The sequence below is a fragment of the Thamnophis sirtalis genome, unplaced genomic scaffold (assembly GCF_051295495.1).
Source record: "Thamnophis sirtalis isolate CommonGarterSnake01/CBP01778 unplaced genomic scaffold, rThaSir2_p1.2 scaffold_6, whole genome shotgun sequence".
NCBI lineage: Eukaryota > Metazoa > Chordata > Lepidosauria > Squamata > Natricidae > Thamnophis > Thamnophis sirtalis.
This window is the reverse complement of record NW_028261386.1, coordinates 32,328,709-32,353,462: the sequence shown is the minus strand read 5'-3', so window position 1 is coordinate 32,353,462 and position 24,754 is coordinate 32,328,709. Positions and strand designations below refer to the sequence as shown.

The following is a 24,754-nucleotide window of genomic DNA, read 5'->3' as shown; positions in this document are numbered from 1 at the left end:
AGCATGTGTGTGTGTGTGTGTGTGTGTGTGTTTATTTATATATATAAACATAAATATAACAAAGGCAACAGTAAAAATATTGGGTTTCTGTTGTGATGGACTCTTGTGACGAGCCGATTGACAGATGATGGAAGCAGTTAGCTTCCTCCCATAATTGGGGCTTACCAGGGGTTGTAAAACTCATATATATATATTATTTTTTAAAGATAAATCCTGACACTGGAGGTCCGTTGATTTGGAGCTCACAGGCGAAAAAGGACTTTGTGAGATTGGCTTATATCTCTAAATCTGTTTTTGACTTTGCATTTAACTGTGAGCAGAGGAAGGAAGTTGATCTTGGGGTCAAAGAGCTATGGGGCTTGGACAGCTCTGGCTTATTTGATATTTCCATTACTCTTTTTGGGAGTGTGGGGGTGTGGATCCAGGAAATCAATATAAAATTCAAATCCTAAAAAGGCTGCCAATACAACATCCATTCCCCTGAGGTTTTTCCCCGCCATCCAAACAACTTTCTGGGAGTGGTGTTGTGTAGGAGGAAGGGAGGGGGCCCTGCCAGAAATGTGAAAGTGCACTGAAGCTAATTGGAATCTGCTGGAAAATAGTTCAGAATTGCACCTTCCAACTGTGCTGAAATATTTGGAAATTGGTTTTTTTTTTGGTCCTCATGCAAAGTAAATTGCATCTTCATTATTTTCTAGGACTGTACCTATATAAGGTCTTTGATGTGTGGCTTGCGATGACTTTTCTATTAATCAAATTCCTATTTGTAATTGAACAAATGCAGAAGGAACACATAAGTAGAAAGATTTACTATAGATAGTGTTCATGTTTGAGTCTCCATTGTTAAGTAACCTTGTTTTAAGGAAAGGGGTTTTCATGATGTCATTGTAACACAACATGGAACACTAAGAGACTAACCATGCTAGATGAGTTGCAATTGGCAGTTGCAGAAAACCCATTTAAAAACTAAAGAATACACATGAGGCTTTGACACAGGGAAAAGATGTTAAAGCTTTTCTGATCTCTTCTCTCATCAGTTACCGTATTTTTCAGAGTATAAGAGGGACCTTTTTCCCCCTCAAAAAAGAGGGTGAACATTTGGGTGCGTCTTATGCACTGAATACAGCATTTTTGGCCTCCCGAAACCCCGCCCCTTCACCAAACTGGCTGTGCATAGCCTTTAGGAGGCTTCCAGAGTGCTGCTGAGGGCTGGGGAGGGCAGAAATGAGCGAATACTGGGCGTTTTGTTTGCTCAATTTTACCCCCCCCCAACCCCCAGGAGCACTCTATAAGCTTCCTAAAGGCTATGCATGACCTTTTTTGACAAAAAAACGGGCCCATTTTCATGAAAAACGGGCCATTTTTGGGAGGTCTGCAGAGAGCCTCTTCAAAATCTTGGTACATCTTATATTCCAGTGTGACTTATATTCCCCAAAATACGGTATATTTCTGATCAAATTGGAAGGAGAGAAAAAAATGTTGAATTATAGTTTTTAGTAATTGTAATTGCAATAAAACTACTATAAGTAAAAAGATAACAGCGTTCTGTGCATCTTCGGCATTTAGTCATGCCAGCCACATGACCACCAAGATGTCTTTGGACAGTGCTGGCTCTTTGGCTTTGAAACAGAGATCAGCACCGTCTCCTAGAGTCAGGAACATCTAACACATAAATGTAAGGGGAACCTTTACCTTTAAGTAAAAAGCAAGACACTTTATCAATTTTTCCTTACTCAGTTAGGAAGGTAATAAAATGGTCTTGTCCCATTGGACCCTTGGGAATTAGAGATTCTGGAGCTGCAGTGATTAGATTTGGGGATATTTTATATTATGTACTGTGTAGCTGCTTTCATTAATGTTACTGAATACTAGAGGATGTTGCATTGTTTTACTTTATAAGTAGGTGCTAGTTGTCCATTTAGTGATATTGCTATTAAGATGACATAAGAGCCAAACTGTATGATACCAAACATAGTTTCCTGCAGCACTTTGTCCCTTCAAGATGTCCATGGGAAGTCTGTAAGCAATAAATGAGCATAATTGCTACCTCCTACTTTTATTCCTTCAGCAATCAATATTGAGAGCCCTTTTATGTTAGGTTCTTTAATAATACATTGTCGTCCTACAGTGCCCTTTTATAGCTGAGTTCTTTGTGAAAACAAGATGTTTCCAACTTTTTGAAGCAGTACTGGAACTAGCACCTAAGTTTGTTCTCCCCACCCCCACCCCCCATATAGGAATAATTTTTTACAATAAAAAAAGGAAGTGCTGCACCTTGATCGATCTAAAATGTTGGAATATCTTCTGGGTCTATCCAGATATCATTAAAAAGAGATGCCATGAAAATATATTTAGCAGATATTATTATTTCAAGAGTTAACCTGTACTCTCCCCACTCTTTTCTTTTCCTCCTCCTCCACTTTACAATGGAGAGAGAACATTTTCTGAAGTAGTTCTGACCTAAACTATTTTCTGATGAACATTTCTTCACTGTTTCAGCCAACCATTTATCTGGGAAAGGGGGCTTTTATTAGAGTTGTCAGTCTGAATCTAATGGGCAATCAGGCCTGTAGAGGGAAAATGAGTTGCCGCTTTATCTATTGAATGAGACAGTCTAGAATGTTTGCAGAGCATAGCTGACATAGCTCAGTTATTAAAGAAAAAAAAAGCCCTTGAAATGCAAACAGGTGATTGAAGTGATATGTGATAACCTGGCTGGTGGATAAAGCTACAGAAACCACAACATATGTCCCCAATTATGAAACTTCAGTGGGTGTATTTTTCTTCTTGGCTCACATTTCTCACTATGAACTAAGAGTACATAATAATAAAACCTTGGATGTCAGCCAGCATAAATAGACATTTTGGCTAACTCCAAGCATGTTTGTAGAAGACACAAAGTAATGCAGCTGTTGAATTGGATACCTTCCAATAAAAGATATCATTGCTCACCCCTCCAAATATCCATTCTTTAAATCAGAAATAAGCAGATATTTTGCATCTCAGAAATGCATCTGTTCATTTCAGTTCACACTAAGTGTATTGTTTGTGCCTTGAGACATAAACAATACATTTTTGTGCCCATTTTTTAAGTTGCAAATTGTACCACAATATTCCGCAAAGTGCAGATATTTTCATAAAAATTCATTCCAGTTCCTAGATGCATGTAGAAGTTGAAAACTGAATAAATTGGAATAGAAACTTGGATTGGTTAATTTTTTCTTTCAGTCGTAAAGTAAATGTCTGCTTCAAACTTTAATTAACTTCAGATGACTGTACTTCCAACAATATGGAAGTGGTTTACCCTTTTTTTCTTCCAGGATCTTTGCTGATTTCTCTGTCTAGCTATGGCCCTAATATACCGTGCTAATCTTTCATCCAAGCATTAAGCAGGACTAACTTTATTTGCCTTTTAGGCATCAACAAAATAGATCAGGCATTGCAACCTGCTGAGAACTTCCAACTCTAGTGAAGTGTGATCCAGATGAAGTTCACCAGTATCTCAGGAACTTCACTTTCATTAAATTTTCAATCATTATGGTAACAATAAATCTCACTATCAGAAGTATAGGTTCAAATTTAGTATCATTGGCAGAATGGTAACTAGTGTAAGGTCAACTATGTGCAGGGTAGTACATCCAGAATTTTTAGAGAGAAAATAATGCATTTCTTACCTCAAAAAGTTAGGGTGTTGAGACATAAAATTCTGCATGACATGGAAAAAGTGGACAGGAAATCATTTTTTTCCATTTCTCAATTTTTTTTTTAAAAGTAGGGCTTTGCCATTCAGTGAAGCTGATTGGAAGATTTAGAACAAGCAAAAGCAAGCACTGTATTTAAGACATCCCCAAGGTGCTGCTTCCAAAAAGCATCTGGATTTTCTTGAAGAATCTTTTTGGATGAGAAGTGAAATGTTTTCAAAGAAAACACTGAGAATGCTCAATTGCCTTTTGAAAAAAGCATCTTTGGGACAACCATGACCTGGATGATCGAGAATTTCCATAGATATGTATTTAAGACGGTGAACAGTTAAGCTGTGGTATTCATTACATGATCTTTAAATGGGAAACAGGTGTGTTCATGGAGGACAGATCTATCAAGGGTTATTAATCTTGAACCTCTCAATTAAGGCCAGCAAATCTCCAAATATAGTTGCAATGCAACAATGACAGAAGAATGGCCTGTCTCTCTCTCTCCTGCATCTGGGTGGCCACTATGAGAAACAAAAAGGCCAGGTTGTGGTGGATAAGAAAGTAAAGATAGTGGCATTATAGAATATGAAATTTGTGAATGGTATTTCTTTAACTGGTATAGCCTGCAATATCTTTTGTCTCCAAGGGAAAGTAGAAGGTGAAGAGATAATAATTGTGGTGGGAGCTGGCTGGAAAGAAATGTGAGGCATGCAAGTGGGGGCAGGGAAGAGGAAATGTATGTGCATGGTGTTTCCTACTATATATTTCCTACACATAGTAGGAAATTGTGAAGAGCAGAATGAAGGAGCAAAATTGAGATTGTTGCTGTATTACTTTGAATAATATTAGATTTCCAGGGTCAGATTATTTAGGGTTCCAATGGAACTAGATGATGGGCTCGCTGAACCATTACATAATATCTTTTTTAAAATCCTGCAAAACTGGTGAAATGCCAGATGACTAGAAGATGACAAAATTACATATAGTCAAAAATGGGGGGAAAGAAAATCCAACAAATTGCAGACCAATCTAAGACTGTAATGTTTTTCAGATTTGCAGATGATATAAAATTGTGCGATAATTAATGTCGTAGAAGACAACATGATCTTGATAAGCTGGAAAATGAGCTATAAGTAACCAAAAGAAATTTAAGAAAGATGAAGATCTAAGGCAACACAAATCAGATGTTGAAGCACAGGACCAATCCATAGATGAATTGGTGATAATATTTATTTAGGAAATAAAATGTAATAGAAAGTTATAAAATATAATAAAGTGGTTCATTTCCATAAAGAAATACTTCTTGGAATAATTTTAATTACAAACTGAATATGGAACATATTTAGAGAAGGGCATTAAAGATGATCAGGGACTGGGAGCAATAGCTTGGGAAGACTATTTTATTTCCCTAAAGCAGTATTCACATTATTTCTGGGGAAGAAAACCTTATATTACTAAAATATTTCTATCATTTCCCAGATTACTTACTATAATATTGCAGACTAACATAATTCTCAATTTGTAGCAATCTGCTTCTTATATAAACATCATCTTTTCTGTCTTTCCATTTCTCATCACAACTTAAGGAACACAGCTGCCGCCGCCCATTATTACTAACCATTAAAGAAGAATTTGGAAGAAAACCTAACAAGGTTAGGCTGGAAAAAGAGTGAGAATTTAAGAGTGGGAGCCAGATTCATTAGAAGTATACACATTCTTGGCCTGTTTATTTGGCAGTGTCACTACAGGAAGGAGGTAATATTTAGCAGATCAGAAATTCTTAAGATCAACTAATCTCATCCTAGGAGATTTTTAATTGCTATTATTATTGTCAATGAGGCTTATCTTCTTTTAATTTCTTTCTCTCTACTTCTTAAATAATTAATACTATTGTATTTTCTATTACCTTTTTATTTTTTTTGTTGCTACCTCAAAATTTAATGATTATATGATATCTGGTGTTGATTCCTAGTGACACATAGGCAATTTTCTTCTCCCTCTGAATCTTCCAGTTCCATTTCCTTCTCAATTTCTGAGGTTCCTTCCAGTTCTTCAGGAGGGAGTTTCAGAGACTTGAGGAATCGCAGCAGAATGGAATTTAGCAAGTTCCTTATACTCCAGCACATATTTATTTTTTCTTTATTTATAAAAAATCAGTTTCTCTAACCAATCTTTCACAAAACTAGAATAGTACCCTCTATTCAGACTTCAACTTTCTTAATTGGAATTAGATCACAGATGAGCATTATCAAAGGAATTCCTAGGAATTTAGAAGTCAACATATTTGTAGAATACATTTCAGAAAATATTGAACCAATTAATTGGTGCACATTTGTTTGCATAATAACAAGTTGTAAGTTGATAACATTTTCTTAGTAAGTAAGGTAGATCCACATAAATTTACATAATACTTAGAAGATCAGACAACTTCAGCCGGTCATAGAATCACAGAGATGATAGAAGTGATCTAGTCCAATTTCCTTCAGCCCAGGAAAAGATCCATGTCATCTCTTAGTAAACCATGAATATTTCCAGTGAAAGAAAAAGTCACCTCTTCATGTGCAGCCTGGTTCACTAGCTGACAGCTTGTACGGTCATGATATCTACCTAATATTTTGCTGAACCTGTTATCTTGGGTGGAAAGCTATTGCTTTTGGTTGTATCTTCTGGGGCAATACCAATTAATTCCAGTGGATAACACTGGAGATTGGATTATATTACATTCTTATGTCTTTAGTTTAGAACTCAGCTATCTTTTGCCCTTTTTTAACTGTAGCTGTTTGTAGTTAGAGGGAAGCTCCTTTGTCCTCCGATGTCTGTATGTTATCTATTCCACAACTCAAGAAAGTGCAATTGGCTGAGTGATAGATTTATTAAGAAACAGATAATTTACATAGAACTGAAGTCTTTTAGTTTTGATACTCAGCAGCTACTTGGCTGCCCCATTGTCTCCTTCAACATTGATAATCCCAGCTAGTATGAGCATTGTGAAATAAATCCAGATGTGGTTGAGGCTGAATTACGGGAACTATAACCTTTTCCTTTTGAAACACCAGCTGCTTGATTCACCAAAGTTATCCAGTGAAAGTTTTAAGTATACATTTGTGTGTTTTTCTTCAACATATTCTCAGATGGTTTATATTAAATTGCTTATTTTCTTATCAGATAAAATTCACTAAAGTTTGGCTTATTTGTGGAAGTAAATACACGTCACACCCTTTGGGAATAGCCTTTGAAAGCTGTGTGGGGAAAAAAAACCATTGCTCTCAATCTCTTCTTATATTTTTTTTTACTATTTCTCTCATTTTGTTTTGAGATGCCAAGAGAAAGGAGACTGTTTCATTATTTGACACAGACTTCGAAGTATATGGGTTTAGAAATGTCTTTCTTATGAATTTTCTCTTCTTGTGTCACAAGGTATCTCAAAGTGCAGCATTTAGCTAATACTAATTCTGGCAGAAGCAAAAAAGTGGAACAATTTCATTACTGATTTGTTTTATAAGGACCAGAGTCTGCCTTTGAATGGCATGAAAGCCACACTCCAAAAAGTTAGCAGAACCTGGACAAAAATAAAACAAAATTACTTAATTCATATTAATATTGCTAATATTAATTTTAGTAAACTGATAATTGCCCTCACGTATTTCAGAAATTTATCCTCTGTCACTTTAAAAATTACAGTTCAGTGACAATCTCAGCATATCATCACAGTTAATACTGTACTTACAAGCCTAGCATTTGCCAGACAAGACCAGCTGAGCCTGAGAATAGGAAGTGAATTGCATATTAATTATGATGACCGCAATATATTCAAAGATACCAGGCTCGATTTCAGGTATCTGCACACCATCCAATTCAAGTTTATCTACAGAATCAAGATGGCAACTGTAATTGTGCAATCAAAGCTCCACCCATTTTTGTGTGTAACTCACAATTATGGCTGGAACTTTCATCAGCGTCATGGCCACCAAATTGATTTTTTTTAACGACATCTGCAGACATCCCTATTCCATTATACTCTTCCGGAAGATATAAAATTACTATTTTCAGATCCGAAAACTGAATCAGCATTTGTGATAATTATGTGTATATTTAAAAAAAAATAGAAATCAGGAAGGTGTCTGTAAAGCAAATGTTTCCTGTTCACTCAGTTACCTCTCTTAAATCAATATCCACTGGACTCAGGAGACTAAGGAAGAGAATATTGTTGATAAAAGACCTATGAGCCTTAAAAAAAAGAAGATGACATACCAGAGGAAACACTAGAAACAATTTAACCATAAAATGGCATAAGATTAAAACTAAAGAAATAAATAATAATCTGGACATAGTAAATTAATGCAGTATAATCACAGAACTAATGTAAGACTTCAGGAGGCATCTAAACTTTATACATGAGGAGACCTAGAGTAGATTTAGGACAAAGTGATCCACAGTGTTGTGTCATCATTGAAAAAAATTAGCTTGAATACCACAGCTGTCAATCTCAACTGACAGACATTTCTTACTCTAGAATGATCTTTCTCCAGAATTCCTGTCCCATGGCTGCTATCATGATCTCATAGGCCTACAACAGAAGAAAATTGGTCACACAGTAAAAGTTTGCAGCTACAGAGCCTCATATGGATTTTGCTTGTCATAAAGATGCTGCTTTTGGTGACAGGCCCATTACAACTGTAATATCTACTTGACAGTTAGGTGGGATTTTAAATCCTCTCAGGCTAATCAGGCTAAAAATAAATGCCTCTGAAGCTGTAGGCTTCTGCCAGTGGGTTTACTAGGTACCTCAGGTATATGAATGAGTCTGTGTGCTTCACTCCATCCTCTCACTGTAAAAGGGGGATAATAACGAACACATAGAAAGGAAGCTAAACAAGGAAATAATGGTTTCCATATTTACTGTATATAACCTTGTAAAAATGCAGGGAAAAATGTTTACCACATAGTTCAGTTAAAGCCCCTTTTTTTCCAGAAATAGGTCCTCTTAACATATCTGGAAAGTGCATCTCTAGGCAGATGAGGGGTAATTCAGTCTGCCTCCTGCTTTATTCTGATGCTGTGTTTGATCAGAGCTGACCAGTTACCACAAAGCACTTGCTGATATCAGCAGGTTGGGCACTGAACAACTAAATAAACAACTAAAACATAGACGATGCCAATGATTTATTGCTTCCATGTGCCCATACTCCCTGTCTGCGTTCATATCAAGGGAAATCTTTATACGTATGCCCTTGTTTTTGTAAAAACACACTAATGAGTTGGTGATATTAAATATTTAATTCAGTCTCTGTAATTCAAATTTAGGGGCTTACTACCTTGATAAAGGTAGGATGGGTAATCCAAAATTCTGTTGTTTGTTATACCTCACAATCATAAGATAGCTTTCCTGTAATCCTTATGGTGTCTGTCTCCTGACCTAAAAGGCAAAGGTAAAAGTTCCCCATGCACATATGTGCTAGTCGTTCCTGACTCTAGGGGATGGTGCTCATCTCCATTTCAAACCCAAAGAGCCAGCGCTGTCGGAAGACATCTCCGTGGTCATTTGGCTGGCATGACTAAACACCGAAGGTCCACGGAACGCTGTTACCAAGGTGGTTCCTATTTTTCTACTTGCATTTTTACATGCTTTCGAACTGCTAGGTTGGCAGAAGCTGGGACAAGTAACGGGAGCTCACACCGTTATGCGGTACTCTAGGCTAACAGGGCCTTAATCAATCATGAACTAGAAAAAACCTACTCCCCATATAATTGTTCTGAACTACCTTCCAACAGTTGGAATCATGTAAAGGTTAGTTTCACTTTAGCACAATCTAACAGTCAGGGTCATCTAAAGGTTAATTCCCTTTAGCATAACTATATGCATTTAAAACATAACATTCCCATCTCTGAAATTTGTCCAAATGGAAGAAATGGATGAGTCTCCCAAGAATAGAGAATTTAATTATCTTGCAAAAGAAATGTAGAAAATTTCTCTAACCAGTACTATTATGATACTGCTAAAAACAAGATGGTTTTATTAAAAAAAAAAGTGAGAATAGTTTCATTTCTAATTCAGAATCAGTAGAATTCCTCAAACAGCTCTCTATCTGTAAATAATATGAGTCCAAATAATGAATTAAATGTAGGACATTGAATAAGTATTAAGTAGACACAAGATTGCAAAATTATTTATTATTTGTATTTATTAAATTTATATAATGCCCTTCTCGCTATTTAGGGCAAATTCATTTAGTTTGACTATATATCCAAACAATAAATAAGTCAATGATAATCCCTGATATATTTCTGGTTTATGATCCTGCTTTGTTTGTTTTGTTTTTCTAATGTGAAGGAAAGAGTAAATGAACTGCATGCCTTTATGTAGCATTCTAGGGTCTGCCAAATTCCTGTTGTTATATGCAAACACAGCACCCACTGAATGAGAATAAAATCATCCAACAGAAAACAAATGTCAGACAAAATATGTTTTTAAAGCAAGCGACTTTAAATCACTGCTTCTCTATCTTTGAAATATATAGTACTTATTATGGAAACTACAGATATTAAATTGTACTTACATACATACACACAGTGCTATGGCATCTGTTCTGAAGAAGGCAATTATTGATGGTGAGGAACCTGGTTGAGTAGGGAAAACATAACCTCACCTACATGGACTCACTTACAGTACCTAATCAGTCTGCCTCCAAAAGAATAGGTTTGCTATTTGGTGGTGCTTCAGGATTCCGAATTGTAATTAACACATTTAGTGCTGCTATTGATTTAAAATGCACTAACTTTCTTGATCTAAGATGGAGAATTCAGCATTTTAGATAGCAGGCTGGACAAACCATTTCCTCCTTGCTATTTGCTATTCTCTGTGCATGGATTCTTTTGGGTGCAGAAACACCTATGTAAGTGATGTAAGTCTATATTGTTAGGCTACAGTGCTGAAATGGGTTTTCCCCTATGTCTGCTGTGAAAGCTAGGCATACAGTGAAAACATTCCTCAAGATATATATAATGTAATTTATTATAGTGTATAGTCTTCTGAGCTATAAAAACTGCAAGAGAAATAAAATTATGGCTGACTTGGGGGAGAAATACTCATATAAGGCTCCTTGGGTTTATCTCATTCCGGAGAACAAACTAGATAGGCCTGACATGCAGTTAACCCTTGGATCCCTCCCACACTGCCTTTTTTTTAAACGAACAACTGGTAAATTGTTGCATAGCAAATTGTTTTATTTTCAATCATACAGCATCTGGAATTATGCATCAATCACAGTAAATATGACTCTTTCATCAAAAAATGGAGAAATAAAGGGATAAAGGCCACAATATGGTGGCCGTAGGTTAAACTGGTCCAAACTTTATGTAGAATGTACATAAAATGACCTCCTGCAGCCCTCTAGATGTCCTGAGACCATATTCTCAGCCAACACAAGGAGTTTTTGGTTTACATTCCTGAGAGCTGTGTTCCCTACCCATCTGAAAGAGTGTCAAGAAGATCTGGCATGCTTTGAAATCAGGCTAACAATTGAATTTTGGTTTGGGGATGAAACAGCTTTTTCCACCTACTGGAGAGTAGCAAGTTTGCATAGGGGAATTAGCTGCTCCCTGCCAGTTATTTCCCAGTCACAGCTGCTTGAGACAACTGTCTCATGCCATCTAATGGTAAGACAAGCTGGTTACTAGGCAATGTGAAATTCAAACGATGCCAGTGTGGAATGTTGGCAAATGTGCCATTCTTTCCTTTTTGAGCGTTGTATGAGCGGGAAGGCCAGGGTAAAAACTGAATACTTAATATTGTGAGGTAAGGATTGGTCCTGAGAATACCATAGTGAACACTGGGTTGTGCAGTTTGATCAGAATGTGTTAAATTGATGCAGCTGATTGTTCATTTGAGTTAAATGAAGATATGGCTTTTATTCATATTATACAAGTAACATTGTTTGAGTAACAAGTTGAAGACAGTCACTTTGAGTTTTGTTTTTAATTCATGAAATTCCTTGCTGGAGATTCAGTGCAGCCTAAGGAAGTGCCACTGATGCAATCGGCTTTACATAAGGCCCTAGGCAAACAGTTGAATCGCCAGGGTTGCTCAGCAACCTTCTTATCAGGTGGTTTAATCGCAATTACATAATCCTCTCCCATTGTTGCCTTCTCTTTCCCAGCCAAAGAACAACATACAGGCTGAAGATACTGACAGTGAAGTATTTTCTGTGGGAAATTTCAATCCTGTAGTGTAAAATTGCAGTTTAAAGCAAATCGTATTTCAGAGGAAAGAACAAGGTGCTTCATTAGAAATTTCCAGATCAGATAAAACTGGAATACAGTACAAGGAATTTTAAGCTTTTTTTACTGTCCAGATTATCAAATTCAGTTCCTAATGAATACGCAAATGTGTCCATGAAATTTTCTTGGTAACAACAGAAACTCTTTTCTCCCAACTTCCCAGTCTAACCTACAACTCTGGACATGTATTCCATTCAATCCAAATGGCAACTACACCAGATCCAGCTTTCCATGTTGGCCTTTGGTTAGGTAGATATTACTATCTCCTGAAGAATGTTATGCTAGGTAAGAGTTTGCATTATAAATGAATGCAAGCAAAAACAAAAATAGCTGGCAAGCAAATGAACTGATCTTTTCCTTCTTATTACTTGAGATATAAAATAGCAACAGCAGAAAGTAAAAAATAAGATATAGTAGCAATTAAATTTTTTCTTCTGCATTAAAACAAACCATTAAAATCTAGGAATATTTCTTGATCCAATGGCTCCTTCACCTCACTTGACCTTCCATAAGGATTTTTTCCCTAGGCAAATTGTACCTGCTTTCTGGTGTGACATAATCCAGTTGTCAGTAGGTGGCATCAGTTAGCTAGAGCAAAAAAAGAAAGTGTTTAGATTTGCCAGCTTGCACATTGCAGCACTCATGACAAATCTTGAATGTTCTGAACAAGCAAGTGTGGTATTAAAATAAAAGGATTCCTATTGACATGGTTTTGCCTGAATTGCTTTTTTGCTGCCAAAGCTCTCTGGAGTACCGGTCAGATGAAACAATAAAATAAAATCAAACAAATCAGAGCAGAACAGAATGCTCTAACCTTCCTGAACCTGGTAGACTGCAGGAATGTTGGAGCTGGAAGTCCCAGAATCCCCTACTAGCATAGTTGTTGCTTGGGAATATTATGGCACAAGGTCATACAAGGGTCATTAAAAATCAAAAACATATTTAGTTTGTGCCAAAAGGACATCACTGGTGAGAAGAGAATTCTAGAGACACAGTACCATAGTCGGAAGGGACCTGCCACTGAACATATCACTAGTAATGTCTAGGGAATTTCTCAGTCATCCGGGTCATGGTTGTCCCACAGGTGCTTTTTCAAAAGGCAAGTGGGACCTCTTTGTTTTGCCTGAAGACATTTTGCTTCTCATCCACGAAAGCTTCTTCAGTTCTGGAGGACGGGGGAAGGGGGAGGAGAAGAAGGAGCTTCTTGGATGAGAAGCGAAATATCTTAAAGAAAAACAAAGAAAGTCCAGTTGCTTTTGAAAAAGCACCTTTGGGACAACCTCTAGGGATGATTTAATGGGGGATTTAATCGAGATGCAGCACTGAATTGGAGTAACTTGATAAAACTAAAATGGGTGAACTGTTGAGCACTGCTTTAATTTAGAAAGAGAAATGCTCTCTGCAGCAAAGGGCAAGAGACAGGAGTACCCTATATTTAGAATTTTTTCTCCCTCCCCAAGGTCATAAAGGCTGAAGACTATCTGCTCATTTAAAAAGAGAGAGAGAGAGAGCTTTTTAGTCAGAAAACTAAACAAAGATTTCTGATTGTGTCTGGAAAAGAAAGGACATTTGGTAATTCAGAATGATGTTTATACTGCACAACGGATCACTCAACAGCAGTTTGGTTTTGTAGTTTTTATGGTCAATATTTCACCATTGCCCTCCAGACAATGAAGGTTTTCCTAATCTTCCTGATTCATGTTGACCATTTCAGGAAACAGAAAGGAGAAGTAGCCAAATACCCAGGCTTGTTCTATAAATGGGACAAAATAAGGTGCTAGAAAGAACAGTGAGCAGTGCAATACTTCAGATTATTTGGGGGGAAATGATTTGAAGATCAGGAGAGTATAAACTCAGTGCTGCCTGGAACTCATTAAAGTAGCTGCATCTGTTTTCAGGATTCAGTCTCATAGCATCTCTACAATCTTGAAAAATCATATGATTGCATTAACAAATTGCAGCAGGTATAGTTTTTGCATTCTAAATTTGTGTTCTGAAGTTGTTCTTTCCAATTAAATTGGAAGTATTGCAGAACTTTAGACCAAATCCAGATAACATTTTTATAGTGCTCCCTTATGCAGAAATAAAATTATATTTATTATATTATATTTATGTACGCATATTCTATTTATAAGTATAAAGTTCTTGCATTAGGGGAAAATATATTCTTTCCACTACTAACGGAGAGCTGAGTTTTCTCTATTCCTTTAGATTTTTGGATTCCCCCCCCCCCCCTCTTACACAAGATATGCATTTGAAAATGAAATCTCAATCTGAAATTATCAGGAAAATTTCCATCTCACCTTGCCAAAACAAAACAAAACCCTAAACCTAACATATTCCTAATGTACATTTCTTGAGTAGACTTGCTTCTTTAAAATATCTTGAAATACATTTGTTTAGCAGTTGACTGCATTTTGATTTGGGCCTTTTCCCTAAAGGAAAATACTTAATTAGGGAACAAGAAGAAATCTAAAGTCTTTCTTTTCTGTTTGCTGCATGAACAATTTATTCTAATGTACATTTAAAGTACCATCAGACAATTGAACGTCCTCAAATTATATAATAGTCTTAGTATGAAAAACATGATACTTGCATTAAAGACTTGCATCATAGAAAGTTTCAGTCATGAGCCATGCCCTTATGCAAGGAACTTCATTCCTTCATCTAGTTTTGTGTTAATCTGCATACATAGTTGCTATTCTGTAGATTCAGAACATGGTGATGTTTGTACAACTGCAACCTTTGGTGTTTTTCTACATTTGCTGATATTTTTCATGCAGAGAACTTCTGCATGAGAACAGATGCAACATCTCATGAGAAATGTTGGCTGTGGGGAAAATGTTGGCTACATAAGCTTTTAGGCCTGCAGACTGAAAGTAGAATTATAGGAAGGAATTTTTGACCAAATTACTAATGCTGTGGGGACATTTCTCAGTCAAAAAGAAGTTGCTAAGAATGATAGGCGATCCTAAGTTACTCCCTCTGCTAATATGGCTGTAAAAGTAATACAGAGAATACAAGCACCTGCAGTATGAAGATGAAAATTAGGACTGCAAAAATATGGATGATCACTAAAAATAAAAAATGCAGAAAACTCTTAAGAGTTCTTAGCATTTTGAAAGATCAATTTAAAAATGGATGATTAAAAATGGAGCCTATTGTATAAGTGTAGTAAGTGCAAGCTGAGATAGGAGTGACTGATTTTGCCAGCCAAAACCACAGTGATCCTAAGAATCTCTATACTGGAGTTTTTTAAACTGGGTTGCATAGAACTCTTAGAGTTCTTCAGGGATTTGTATGGTTTTTGTGGGATGGGGGAGAACTTGGAATGCACTCCCCATCCATTCTTGCTACCATTCTACTTCACCACTTTTATTTCCTTTGCAAGCAGCATTTATAAGTGTTCTACTCAGGACACATTAGGTTGCCTTTTCCTCCTTATCACTTGTGTCTCATCTTCTCACTTGCACAGGCCCAAACCCCTATTTTTATGGAGACTGCCTGCAATGACTAAGTCTCATCAAACTATGTGCAATTAATAAAGAATTTTAGAATTGCCATGTTCAGTCAACAACCTTAGTTGCTTCGCTACTCTTCTTTATGCTTCCTTAGGGATAGGGAGGCAGAAAGGAAATAAACTCAGATATCAGTCCTTAATGTTACTGAATTCTTTTTAACTATTATCTGGCATTGATACTGTAAAGGGAGAAGAGAAAAACAATATCAGCTCATCTTCAATTCTAAGGATGTGAAAACCAGCTGCTTGCCTCCAAACTTGCAGCTGGAGAATTACACTAGAAGTCGAAGCTCCATGATTCACACTCTGTTTGGGAACACAGCAGTGATCTGCCCCAGCTAAATACTGCTTTGAAAGTGCACAGCCATGAAAGTACTGAGGATTCTGATAGTGATAGTGCTGATGTTATTTATGAAGCATTTATCTCTTTTTAAAGGCTTCCAAATGATGCCAGTAATTATTTACCCTCAATCCCCTGTTTCCTTATTGCAGATTTCCTAAGGAGTAGCTGATGCTGAGACCAGCTTGAGAAGATTCAAGATGACAGCAACAGTGGCAACAGACTATGACAACATTGAAATCCAACAGCAATATAGCGATGTTAATAACCGCTGGGACGATGAATGGGACAATGAGAATAGTTCTGCTCGGCTGTTTGAGAGGTCTCGCATTAAAGCCTTAGCAGGTAGAAATTTTGCTTTGATTGCTATTGCTGCAATGGGTTAACTGTGCAGCCTAAGATTGATTATAAATAGATAATGTTGATTATTGCACATTTCAAACCAAAAGACAACTTTCTGGAAGTGGATCAAAAAAGATCAAGAATGATCTTTTAAAAAGACTTCATTTTTAGGTTTATATGATCTCAGTTTATGAAATAAACGCCAAGTGGCCTGCTTGTTTGCACTTGGCTTGGGGCAATATTTGAATCTGTCCATTATGACTTAAACCATGGTTTAAACATCCTGGTTTAATGAACTGGTTTTGTTTTAGGGCCCAAATCATGACCTGAAAGCCTGATGCCTTATAACCTGCAATGTGATTCGGTGTTAAAACCAAATGAAAAAAAATAATGCAAGCAGAGATTCTTAATTTTAAGCTACTTTAATTAATTTGAATGCTGCTGGGGAAAATTGAATTAAATAATTATAATGTATGTAACAGGATATAATTTAGTGTGCTGTGCAATTTATAAATAATAGGAAAACACAGTGTAAGTATTTGTACTGCAATACATTCCTTACACATTTCAATCCAGAAAGAATAATGAAATGCTGATTTCAGAGAATTTATCTTGTATCTGTGATAAAGCATCAACTTTACATATAGAAAGTTTTAAATTCAGTCCTGGAATACAAGCTTGCTTGAAATCTAGAGCAGAGGTCCCCAACCCCCAGTCCATGGACCAGACCTGGTCCGTGGCAGGCCAGAAACTAGGCCGTGCAAACAGGTGAAGCCCCATCCACGGATGCAGGCAGTATGCAAAACCACGTCCCCTCCGGTCTCTGAAAAAACATCTCCATGGAACTGGTCCTGGTGCCCAAAAGATTGGAGGCCACTGATCTAGAGAATTACTATCAATCGATGTTGACATTAGTGAACTAAGAAAACTAACAGTATGACTTTCATAAGGCAAATTCCTACCTTTAATTACTTGAATATTTGAGAAATACTGGGTTTCAGCAGAAGAAATACGTTTCAAGATAAAGTATTATTCTCACTATGCACTTTCAGGCATTTGTAACAGTAAGGGGAAAGAGTCATCATGTGGCAAAAAATTTAGAAATATTCATTTTTGATGCTGTGGGTGACTTTAATGGGAACAATAATCTCCACATCAGGGATATATATACCTTCCTATATTCCCATGTAATGCAAATCTGTGTCTGTTGTCCCTTATGGCAATTTGCACTGGAGAAACTGTACAAAAGAATAAATGGACATAATTCTGATATCAGCAGCAATTATATTCTAATACCAGCTAACTTCACTGCTGCCATGCTTCAACAAAGAACATAGAGATCAATTTGAACACAGAAGAGATGACCTTGAACTCTTTAGGAGATGTAATCTATTTTCAAATAATTAAATGGGGATTAAAGTTTTTTCCCCACCACCACTGTAGTTTAATAAACTGCTGACTGAGATGAGAGAAAGATACAGTGTTTCAGCCGCCTTTCCCATAGCTGATCTTTATATGGATCTCCTCCTTAGAGGCAAAATCACAACCTCACTCACTCAATAGCCAATTACATTGCTGGTCACTCTATAAACATCACTGAGAATAACTCAAAGACATTATAATGCTGGCAGCAAATGGCATAGATAGTGAGTGAATATGAATATTATATGTTATATGAGCCAGTATGATGTAGCGGTTAAGGCATCAAGCTAGAAACTGGGAGATCATGAATTCTAGTCCTGCCTTGAACACAAAGCTAGTTGGGTGATCTTAGACTAATCTCTCTCAGTCCTAGGAAGGAAGCAATGGCAAACCACTTTTGAAAAACCTTGCCAAGAAAATTGCAGGGATTTGTCAGGTAGTCTCTGAGAAATGGACATAAGTGAATGAAAGAAGGGCGGGGGGGAACAAATGATTGTTAGATTTAGATCCCATCTTTTCTTGAAAGGTGCAATATGAGGCTCGCATTATGTTGTCCTCATAAGAAGCAACTTTAGTAAATTGAATCGAGAATCAGTGGCTAACTCAAGTCTCTTAGTGAATTTTCATGTTTAAGGCTGGACATGAACCTGGTTCTAACCCCATGATGGCAAACCTGTGGCATGTGGAACCATGCGTGGAACATGCAGCATTGCCCATTCCTCTTCTAGGTTTCTGGCACTCATGAGTGTGTGACAATCAGCTGACCTTCGTTGGATGCAGCAGTGCTGGAAACTGGAAGAGCTGGTCTTCCATTTTCCGGCATGAACATGTGTGCTGGCCAGCTGATCGTCATGCGCACATGCATGCCAGTAACCAGAAGACTAGATGGCCGGCACACATGTGTGCAGTGAAACTGGAAGTTCATTTTCCAATGTGCACATGCCTCCTGGGCAGCTCCTCTTCCGGGTTTGCAGCCCCGATGAGTGCACACACCATCAGGTTTCCCATCACTGGTTCATCATCACTGTTCTAACCCAATACTTAAATCACCCCACCACAGAGGTTCTTTCATTGGTTTGGCTCTGATTTATATTCTATTCCATTACAGTGCTTAAAGCTGCTATTTCTTTCACCTAATAAATGATATAGTTAATCCTGCTTCTCACAGTAAAACTCTTATTATTATAAAGTCTCTGACATGAACATTACTATACATGGTTTTCATTGCCTGTATTCAACCTGTTGATTTCAGCAAATGCTTTTCAGGTATTGAACAACTATGATCAAGCATAGAATCAGAATAAAGCAGAAGATGATCAGGATTATCTTTTACCTATTTACAGCTATGCTTTGTAGTTATATGGTTTCAGTTTAAAAGAAATGTAGGCTAGGCTCCTTAATCTTTTGAGGTCAGTAAGAAGTATTAAAAGTGAAATATAGATACTCTCACAAAATGGTTGCTGTAGTCAGAAGGAAAAGAACTGAGTAGTAGCAACCAATTCTTCATTTTTATTAATGCTTTTAGATCTATAGGAGACCTCGGAACATGGTCTTTGCTCTCTATCATACTAACTTCTCTTTCATTTTCTCTTTCATTTTCTTAATTAAAAGAATCTTGAAATAATTGTTTAGATAGGAACCTTGGCAGGGACAAAGGAATGCATAAAGGACACATTATTGCCTCTGAAAATGGGGGAAGAGGGCAAAATTGAAGTTTAACATTTTGCCTTATTCCAGAACCAGTAGGAAATCATAGATAATTGAAGAGCTCCTGGTTTATTCTTGCTTGTCAAAAGAAAAGAATGAAGCTATTGTGAATATTTGTATTAAACTGAAAAAGAGTTGACTAACACTTTGAAACTTAGCTGTTCAAAATAACAGGAGACATTCTCACTTTCAGCAGGCAAAAATGGATTTGTCTTAAATGTAATGTACATAAGGGTTGCAGAAAACCATATTCATAAAAAAAGTGGGAGATAAGAAAAAATCATTATCCCATTATTTTTATGTTACATTGCTTAATGCATCAGAAGAGATCATGTTTCAAATCAATATAAATCTAAGTTGGAAGCCAAATGGTTTAGCAACTCTCTTAAACCATAAAGAAAAGAATTCTAATTTGGTTCAACACTTCTAAAAGGATCAACATTTATGGACATTTTGTGACAACTGAAAAACTCAGTGGGTTGGTAAACACACTGGCTTGAGTTTAAAGTACTGTTTTGGCCTGTATATAGATGTATATTTAGAACACTTCTTCAGATGCATAAATCAGCTTGGAACTATCACAGGCTATAACCAATGTCTACAACAGTCCAGTCATTTTGTATCATTTGGATATAAGTATCTAACTACAGTGCCAATAATAGTAGTTGTGAATCCTACTAAAGCTAGAGGGCAGTATAATGTCCTCTCTATACTAATCTTTTGATGATTGTTACTCAGCTCTCAAAGAAAGAAAATAGAAACTAAAATTTCAACCTTTCAGTGTTACTTTCTAAAAGTCAAGAAGTTTGCAGTGCTCTAAGCTGGTTGTCACTTCCAAACAAATTGCTGCCCTTGATATATTAAATTCATCCAATGTGGGAGAGTCCACACATGATCCAAGAGTTTTTGTATAGTTGGAGTACAGATTGGAATAGGTGAGGAGTACTGGGTCATTGTGACGTAAGGCTCCTCTGACTTTTTGAGGCAATGCCCTGCATAGTCATTTCAACACACTCTGTAAATGATTTCCTAAATCCCATGGTAGCTTGCCAACATTCCTGACCTCTGAACAAAATGCCTCAGCAGCATGAGACATACTGCAAGGTGGGGCTATGCCAGTTGGGAAGATGCTGGAATTTTTTCTTGCGTGCTTACAACACAAAATGGCCAGCCATGATCTCCAAGTTATTTTTTTCTCCCTCTCCCTCTGAAAGAGAGACAGAGACAGACAGACAGACATTGGTGAAGCAAATTAAAGAGCTCTTGGGGAATGAGAGGAAATTATTCTATGGAATGGCTAAGGAGCAGATTGCTACCCAAGCCCTAAAAAATTGGGTCCAGGACCTGAGTTAGCTAATGAAAGCAGTCACATATAATACTTAATTCACATATGAACAACCCATGCGTTCTTCATCCCTAATTTATTGAATAAAACAAATTGGGTAAATTTGTACCACATGCTAAGCTATACATCATGATTTATACGACACTGACTAAGCTTCTCAAAATATGGTGGCAAATAAACCAAAACACATCATAGTTTGCCACAAAGTGTAACCCAGCCTATGTCCAGCATGGATGAGGTCTATACAAAGCCTAGGTCAAATAGGACATGTTAATCTTTCATCAGAGTAATGTTCTCCAAATATTTTAGAACTGCAGTTGGACAGCATCAGGTTAGTAACACTGGAAGCTCACAGACATCCCATTACTTAAATATCTTAATTGGTTTTAATTGCTTACTTCAGACTCTGGTTGAACAGTAAATAATATATAGGAAGTAATCTTTTGGTTTAAGAGTTGAGTTTGAAATTTGAGCCTACCAGCAATGCCTTAGTCTTTTACTATACTATAATTTCCTTCCCATTTTATAACATGTTGTTCTGGGACATGTCATTTTCCGCACTTTCTTATATAAATGCTGTGAAACATCTGCAAGACTAAATTAAATACCGGTAATATTTGTACTATAAAAGTTTAGAAGACTGCAGAGGCAGTAGAGACAACCAGAGGTCAAGTTATGCAAAGAGAATCTGAAGGAATTGCTTAGTAGCAGATGGAAACATAAAATGAAAAGTGCCTGATTGAGATTTTCTCTTGTTTAATCGAGGGCTGGTATCCTAGGGCCAGCTGGCCTCTTCAGTCTCAAGGTGAAACTATACTAGAACGATTTTGATCAGAATAAACAAAACAATCTCTCCAGATAATCTGGAGTAGTTTTGAATTCATGGTAAAATCCAGGTGAAAATAAAGAAAATAAATAACTATACATGTGAATATTTCACCTTTATTGTGGTTCTGGGATTTAATATATATCCAAATGAATTACAATGTTTGACTGCATATAATCATTGTTGCTTTTTATTAGTCAAGAAATTCCATTTTACTCTTGAGCTTTCTGAAACTGGCCTAAATTTTTGAGTTTTGTGGAAATACCGCCAGTTGGCTAAGAGGAATTTGAAAAATGGCCTGTTCAGGTTTTTTTTTAACTCCCAGTCACTTGCCAGCATTACACCACGCATTATAATCCATATTTCCAAGATTTAATAGAGGAAAATAGGTTCATTATCCAATTGGAACAATTCCTTCTAAAAAAAGAAAAAAACCCTCACTAGATTAGAAAATGAACTGGGGCTCTGATAAAATGGGATCTAACCTTAGTAAATAACATTTACCTTTGTGCTTGATCATTTAGCATGAATCTAACAAAGCCAAGAGAAGTTTGGGGATACATTTTACATTTATCTCAGGACTGTTACAGATGATGTCATGGTAAAAGAATAGATTTGATTGAAGAAAACAGATATAGAAATGAGTACTACAGCCAAAACTTTTTTAAAAAAGTGTCTGAAAGAAATAAATAGGATGAAGAGATTTAGAAAGTTAAGAAAGGAAAGGAGGGAGGAAAGGATCCTGGGGGAATTGACTTTGGAACATTTTCATACACAAACGTGTACTGTTTTTAACTCGTTTGTTTAAGTGGATTCTCTTTATCTAATTTTATGACTTGTGTGGCGAAATAACGTTGGTCCTTACTTGAACGTTTCTTTTCTGCAGCAAAGGCGGGAGGGGCTACAACAGGGTTAAGTCACAGCCTGATTGGTTCAGAGACTGAGGGAATTTTCTTAAAGTCACCATCCTTCCTTATTGGTTCCCAATTTCCTCAAGGTCAAATTGAAAAACTGTAATCTTGTGTAAGGCAATAACTGGAAAACACATACAGATCATACACACATCCTCCCCAACCCCAACCACCCCTCGCCGGGCCTTTCTGCTCTATCTTGGGCGGGATGTAGCCCCGCCCGCCTTTGCTGCAGAAAAGAAACGTTCATATAAGGACCAACGTTGTTTTTCCTGCAGCTCGGCGGGAGGGGCTACAACAGGGACATACCCAAGCTGCTGTCCATCTCTCCCCCAGATCATATAGATCATATTTATGCAGACATATTGACAATTCAAAAGGGTTCACAAACTTTTAAGCACCACTGTACATGCTAACTTACCTGCCATCTAATAAGATATAGTGATTGGTTTGTATGTGTACATGTGAAATGCACATGCAAGAGAAGAGAGCTACATTTACCAGCTTGTTCAGCTTTCAGAATGCCTATTTGAATGGAGAAAGATGTAAAAAAAAGAACGCATGGAAAAGAGCTGATTGAGAACTGAACAAATAAATAAGCAGAAGCATATACATATTTTGCCCAGGATTTGATAAATGGGATTAGGAGGATAGATGTTTGAATTCATCCAAATGAAATATGTAGATGTAGCTGGCTATTAATTCTGAAAGTGTTAAAGAACTATTCTTTATGTTTTGGCTTGCTTATGATTGGTAGGAACAAAATGATACATTGTAACTGGGAGAACCATGACAATACAGAAGAGGTTGCCAATAATAAAAGGATTATGTCCTCCCCTTTTTTAAAAAAAATCATTGTTGGGAATTCCTAGTTTGAAAAATGAATTATTTCTCTATTACTCCATTATTGGATAATATTGGAAAAACATTCTGCTTTTTTTTAAAAAAAATAATTGTTATTGAAGTTAAACACAATACACATTTTTAATTAAGAAAGAATAAAGACAAGTAATGAAAAAGAAATATAGAAAAAGAAATAAAAGAAAATAAAAAGATACTAAAGAAGCAGGTTCTGATCTTGACAAATACGTTTACATTTTACTCTGTGTCTCTACATCATTATTTCCTCCTTTCCATAAGCTATGCTTTCTAATCTTCAAACTCATAAATTACAAATTAATTTTTCTCTTTTTTTTCAATAAAATTCCATAAGGGTTTTCAGTCACTAGTAAATGTAGCTATTGATTTTTGTCTAATAGCAATAGCACTTAAACTTGTATACCGCTTTATAGTGCTTTTGTAGCCCTCTCTATGCGGTTTACAGAGTCAGCATATTGCCCGCAACCATCTGGGTCCTCATTTTACCCACCTCGGAAGAATGGAAGTCTGAGTCAACCTTGAACTGGTGAGATTTGAATTGCCAAACTGCAGCTAGCAGTCAGCTGAAGTAGCACTCTAACTATTGTGCCACCTCGGCTCCTCAGGTTCATTTCTGATAGTTTTGTTATCTTCACCAACCAATTCTCCAATGTGGGTATTTCAATATTTCCCTTTCTTCACATATATAGTAATAGTCTTGCAGCAGTAATTATGTATAAAAACAACATTCCTTGGCTCTTTTCTAATTGATTATTCATTAATGATTCAGGAATGTCAAACTGGCAGCCTGCGCGCTGGATGCGTCACGCATGGGCCACCCTTCCACACCAGCTCCGCAAAGGCAAAAAATGTTGTGATACATCCTGATATGTCACATGACACAATCGAGTTTGACACATGTGCATTAATCCAATCAAGAAAAATTGTGGTTTCAGTTGAATGTTGATCTTTAAAATTCAGTGTACTATGACATGTATTTGAAGATGTTTCTTGGACAAAAAGTGAAACATCTTCAAGGAAAAAACAAAGACAGTCCAGTTGCCTTTTGAAAGCCATCTTTGGAATTTGGGGAAGGGGTTTTATGTGGTTAAAATAATACCTTAAGCCAGTGTTTTTCAACCTTTTTTGTGCAAAGGCACACTTTTTTCATGAAAAAAATCACGAGGCACACCACCATTAGAAAATGTTTAAAAAATTTAACTCTGTGCCTATATTGACTATATATAAAGTGTTTTTCCCACGGCACACCTTATACTATGTCACGGCACACTAGTGTGCCACGGCACAGTGGTTGAAAAACACTGCCTTATACTATGTCACGGCACACTAGTGTGCCACGGCACAGTGGTTGAAAAACACTGCCTTAAGCACTCATAATCTTACAACCCCAGTTAGCCTTATAAAGACATTTAAAAAAGCAATTTAGAGGCCATATTTTTGGCCAGACATAGAACAGATGTACTGACAAAATACTTATGGGCAGTCCCAGGCTG

At 36.8% G+C, this 24,754-nt stretch overlaps 1 protein-coding gene across 3 annotated transcripts in view; it reads left to right on the top strand.

The window, feature by feature from the left end:
- The window catches only part of SPTBN1 (spectrin beta, non-erythrocytic 1), a 179,381-nt gene that overhangs the window by 36,930 nt on the left and 117,697 nt on the right, over nucleotides 1–24,754 (top strand). For all 3 annotated transcript variants that reach the window (XR_015696915.1, XM_087717523.1, XM_087717524.1), the window contains one exon: nucleotides 15,982–16,174. Coding sequence is in view for 2 of the 3 variants with exons in the window: in XM_087717523.1 (XP_087573649.1) it covers nucleotides 16,030–16,174 (145 nt within the window). In the remaining variant the exon portion in view is untranslated. The remainder of the gene's footprint in view (nucleotides 1–15,981; nucleotides 16,175–24,754) is intronic.